The sequence below is a fragment of the Herpailurus yagouaroundi genome, unplaced genomic scaffold, assembly GCF_014898765.1.
Source record: "Herpailurus yagouaroundi ecotype Mexico unplaced genomic scaffold, PumYag 215, whole genome shotgun sequence".
NCBI classification, from domain to species: domain Eukaryota; kingdom Metazoa; phylum Chordata; class Mammalia; order Carnivora; family Felidae; genus Herpailurus; species Herpailurus yagouaroundi.
In genome coordinates, this window is record NW_024412446.1 from 11,130,158 (window position 1) to 11,135,472 (window position 5,315).

General features: G+C 47.2%; 1 protein-coding gene across 1 annotated transcript; it reads left to right on the forward strand.

The window, feature by feature from the left end:
* Positions 1 to 1,463: 1,463 nt before the first annotated feature.
* On the forward strand, positions 1,464 to 5,045 carry LOC121017347 (olfactory receptor 139). Its single transcript, XM_040455550.1, has one exon. It carries the CDS (start codon positions 1,995 to 1,997, stop codon positions 2,940 to 2,942), a length of 948 nt encoding a protein of 315 aa, XP_040311484.1. The 5' UTR covers positions 1,464 to 1,994; the 3' UTR covers positions 2,943 to 5,045.
* The last annotated feature ends 270 nt before the right edge of the window (positions 5,046 to 5,315 follow it).

Sequence of the window (5,315 nt, forward strand, 5' to 3'; positions counted from 1 at the left end):
GCTGGCCCAACAGAGTTTGAGCCCAACAGATTGCCAACGGTTTTCATAGAAAAGGGCAGAATGGAGGTGCCAGGAGTAGTGTAGAGTCTCCTGTGGTAGCCTGTTAGCATAATCTACATTCTGTGTCTTGTGCTATCGATTTTGAGTGGTCCAAGTCGTGACTCTGTAACCTACTCCTCACAATGGTTCAGTTCCCTACCCTTTCTCCATATGCAAGTGCTAGAATGATCCAGGTTATCAATGATCTCATCAGAGGAGGGAAAGATCAGTTAAAAACTGGGGTGCATAAGGGGGCGCCTGGGTGGCTCGGTCAGATGAGCGTCTCACTTCGGCTCAGGTCATGATCTCGCGGTTTGTGAGTTCGAGCCCCACGTCGGGCTCTGTGCTGACAGCTCAGAGCCTGGGGCCTGCTTTGGATTCTGTGTCTCCCTCTCTCTCTGCCCCTCCCCTGCTCACCGCTCCTTCTCTCTCTCTCTCTCTTTCTCTCTCAAAAATAAATAAACATGAAAACAATTTTTTTAAAAACTGGGGTGCATAAGGAAGATTTCTTTGAGATGATGGGATAATGACCCACGACTGAGCCTTGAAGGATGGAGTCTTGATGCGTGAAAGAGAGAGAATGTTCTAGTTAGAAGGGAGCACTAGCACAGTCCTGGACAAAGGGTGGCCTAGCAGAGGCAAGAGTCAAGCAGAAGGAGGCCCCAAAGCTACCTTTCCAGAGCCACTGATGCAGTCCCACGAAAGAACTTTTGACTTCATGGCTTCACTCCTCAGTTGTCCAAGGATTTGTTAGGTAAATGGAACTTCCACTATGTGCAATAGAGTAGAAGCTGGCTAAATTTTCCCTGGGACTTCAGCTGCCCTATTTTCCCTTGGCAAATCTCCTGATCTCCCATCCCACCCCCTACAAAATCATCATTCTTCCCCATATCTCTTAATAGCAACTCCAGTTGTCCAGGCCAAGAATCTTGGAATCATCCCTGTACTTCTCTTTCTCTCACACTTCATGCCTGGTCTGTTAGTTCCACCATCAAAATATATGCAGAATCTACTACCTTCAACAAATAGACAACTATTGAATAAAAAGATGGATGGATGGATGGATGGATGGGATCTTGACTTCTTTCAATAGCTGTAGTGATACCAAGACCTGAAGACTTAGGAAAACCTTCCCTCTCTGTAGCACACAATGTCATTTATAAAGCCTCAATAACAATACACCCAAGTTCTGTAAGAGGCAGTACAGGTGTCGATTTAGGGAGTCAGACAGTCTTGAGTTTGAGACCCTACTTTACAGCCCCGGACTACTTATTTAACCTTTAAAAACCCCAGGGTCCGGATTACACCGATATAATAGCAGTTACCCCACAGAGCTCTATGAAAACTAAATAAGAAAATAAATATGAAGTTCTTAGCACAGCTCTCAGAGTTTATACTTTCAAAATGTTGTCAGCGCTTTCTTAAGTCACCTTCGTGTCCTTCCGTATTTAGCGTCCGAGTGCTTCTGTACTTTGGTCTGCTCCTTGCTCCTCTCTTTGCTCACTCTCCCTTTGCATCTCTTCTTGATTTTGTGAGATCTCGTCCTCCTACCCTTCTTTAGATTGTTCCTACTCTCCTATATTGTGCTTCCTACAACCTCCTATATTCATCTATTCACTGAGCTAGTCAGAACTGCTATTCAGCACTACACACAGATACAACCTTAATAGCTGTTAAAATGCTGGTAAATAGTCAGTGTCCTGGGCCCCAGAGTAGTCTCTCTGCCCCAGCCCCTTCCCTAGGATCCCCTGGATCTCAGCCTGAAACAGCAATTAAAGGTCCATGTCTGGCATCGTGGGGCCCTCCAGGAGACTGCTTAAGCTCTAGGCTGGTAGGTGCCCACGCCATATTACCCCAGCATCCAGTAGCCACAGATTAGGTGCCTACTGTGTGTCTCTTTCCTTCTCTGGCAGGTTCAGGTCTTCTCCCACTACAGAGCTCAGCAGCAGCAGCCTATGGAGCCAGGCGCCTGGGGGAACAGGACAACTGTCACTGAGTTCATCCTTCTTGGCCTGACAGAAAACGTAAGACTGAAACCCATCCTTTTTGTCGTCTTCCTCTTTGCCTATGTACTCACCATAGGGGGCAACTTCAGCATCCTGGCTGCCATCTTTGTGGAGCCCAAACTCCACACTCCCATGTACTACTTCTTGGGGAACCTATCTCTGCTGGACATTGGATGCATCACTGTCACGGTCCCTCCAATGCTAGCATGTCTCCTGCCCCCCCAGTGCAGAGTCCCCTACACTGCCTGCGTTTCACAGCTCTTCTTCTTCCACCTCCTGGCCGGTGTGGACTGTCACCTCCTGACAGCCATGGCCTATGACCGCTACCTGGCCATCTGCCGGCCCCTCACCTACAGCACCCGCATGCGCCGTGAAGTCCGGGGTGCCCTGGTGGCCATTTGCTGCACTATCTCCTTTATCAATGCTCTGACTCACACAGTGGCTGTGTCTGTGCTTGACTTCTGCGGCCCTAATGTGGTCAACCACTTCTACTGCGACCTCCCACCCCTTTTCCAGCTCTCCTGCTCCAGTACCCACCTCAATGGGCAGCTGCTTTTTGTGGGGGCCACTTTCATGGGGGTGTTCCCCATGATCCTCATCTCAGTGTCTTACGCCCACGTCACAGCTGCAGTGCTACGAATCCGTTCAGCAGAGGGGAGGAAGAAGGCCTTCTCCACGTGTGGCTCCCACCTCACCGTGGTCTGTATCTTTTATGGAACTGGCTTCTTCAGTTACATGCGTCTGGGCTCAGGGTCAGCCTCAGACAAAGACAAAGGGATTGGGATCCTCAATACTATCCTCAGCCCCATGTTGAACCCACTCATCTATAGCCTCCGGAACCCTGATGTGCAGGGCGCCCTGAAAAGGGTGCTGATGGGGAAGCGGCCTCCTGAATGAGAAGGCAGGGCATCGAAATACCCCTCCCTCCTAGAGCACCCCCTGACTTTCCCATGCTGAAGGCATGATGTCGGTCACAGGTGTCTTCAGGGGTGGGTTGAGGGATGGGAGGAAAGTAGATAGTATGGACCAGAGTAGAGGATGGTTTATCTTGGATTGGGGAGAAAAGCTAAAGCTGGTAGGAGATGGATTAAAGTCAGGTGGGAGAAAATTATAACGTGGGTCAGGAAATGGGACACAAATCCACTATTTGTTTAAGTTCAGTGAGTGTTCAGCTGAAATATATTTAAAATGCTAATAAAAGCAAAATGTTTGTACCCTCCACTCACCTTTTAAGACAAAATGCATTCGTACCAGAGTAGGGGGTGTGGTTTTTAGAAGATTCTTCTTCAGGAAATAAACCCAGGACTGTGTCATTAAATCGAGGTTTGACGTAGCCTAGGAGGGGGCATTGGGACCTGTCCGAACGCCCTGCCAGCGTCTTCTTCAGAGCAACGTTGCCACATGCGGGCTCCGCAAACCAGTGTCCCCATCCTGAGTAATCGTTAGTGGGAACACCACATTTTCATGTCCGTGTGCGAACTGACTCTCACAGCTCCTGCACCAAAAATGTGAGGACGGAGCATGTTTCAGGAGAAGGAGCACTCAGAATAGTTCGGCGCCCCTCTCAAAGTCCAACAAACTCATCCTGATATGAAATTGTAGGACACAGCTGGGGCAACTTTTGGTGAAATGAAGGTACTATGGACATTTTCAGGCCAAAAAAGAAGGAGGAGGGGGGCAATATGAGGAAGGTACTGGATATGAAAGAAAAAGAACCCACTGTTTTTGATGAAATAAAGGCAATCACTGAGTTTGCCATAAAAGAGCAACACTTTCCGAACCGTGTGAACTGAGAGAATCCTGCCTGAAGCTACAGCCAAAGAAGAGTCTCCTGCCTGCAGAGAATTAGGAAGAGAGCATTTAGTTCGCAAAGCTGAGCACAGAGCACCAGGGTGTGAAATCCCGTAACACCCAGAAACCGGGATCCACTTAACTTAGAGCACGTGACAGGGGAGGGGTAATAATAAACAAGTCATCATGTGCTATGACAAAGTGGTTGTCTTTAATTCATGTTCTGAAGCGCATGGTTTTTTTAGGCCTGCCTTTAGATATTGTGAATTTTGTTACTTAGCCTAACTAGGTGTGATCATGTTTCACAAAGCCATTTCTTCCCCAGGGAAATCTGAACTGTATAGTTTTTGACTCTGCTATGCAAATATGAGCAATTCATGATTCATGTAAATCATTTTACTAAAAAGCCTCTTTTTGTTTAAAAAGAAATGTGAATGTATTGACATGAAAAGGTGTATAGCATCTATTGCTAAATTTGGAAAGTGACGATAATGTGATATGTGAGCGGGGGCAGAGGGGGTGAGTAGGCAAAAAATCCCGGACAACAACCCCCGAGCTTAGACAGTGCTTCCTTCCCTCTGTGGAGGAGGGTAGGGCTGTGGGGAGTGGAGAAGCACTTCAGCTTTTATTTTGTGTATTTTTATTTGAATTTTTTTCCCTGGGTTCTGTAATTTAAACAACCACGGCAAAAAATAAATTGTAAAAAATGCTAATGGTGACAATGCGGAGTTGGGAGGGTAGGGTGAATGGACTGTAGTGTTTTATCTCCGGCCTTCAAAGTGTCCTCTGTCATCCTCATCTTTGAGAAAAATAGTAAGTTGGCTTGTCCATCCAACAGAAGGCCATTGGGTTCACCTGGTCAAGATTTGGGCGCCTGGGAGAGACATAAGCCAGTCATTGGCCATCTTGCTCCTCCAAACGATCCCTATCCTAGGAGAATACTCTCGGTGGGCCTTTCCTCCCTCCTCCATGCCCTTCCTGGCCCTGACCATTTGAACTGTACCCTCCATTCCACACCAACGTAATTCTACTCAGAAGTAGTGACTAATCTTGGTGGGGACCCATTTTGACCTTTCCTAGTTCCCTGTGCTGCAGACAAAGGTTCGTGGACTCCCGGCACCGAAAGACAACTTCTAACCATATCACCACCCTGACTTCAGAGAGCCCACATCCAAAGAAATATGTTACAGATGTCATCGGTTACTTTGTGAACTTTTGAGGACGGCCAGGACCCATCTGTCAAGCTCAGCAGATGTCATTTTATACATATTGGGCATCTACATAGGAGTAGTGGAAGATGCTCTCATATGCATCCCAATAATGCCTCCTTCTCCATCAAGAGGCTTAACCATTTGTCCATCACAGAGAGAGGCACTCTTAGGACTCAAGAAAATGATAAAAGTAGTAGGTTTTCTCTTTTATTCTATTAGCACACAACAGTATTTACGGAACACTTTGAAATCTATTCTCATTTGAATA

What these genes read in the sequence shown, in the direction of transcription:
- LOC121017347 (XM_040455550.1), top strand. Translation starts at nt 1,995, where the DNA reads ATGGAGCCAGGCGCCTGGGGGAACAGGACAACTGTCACTGAGTTCATC.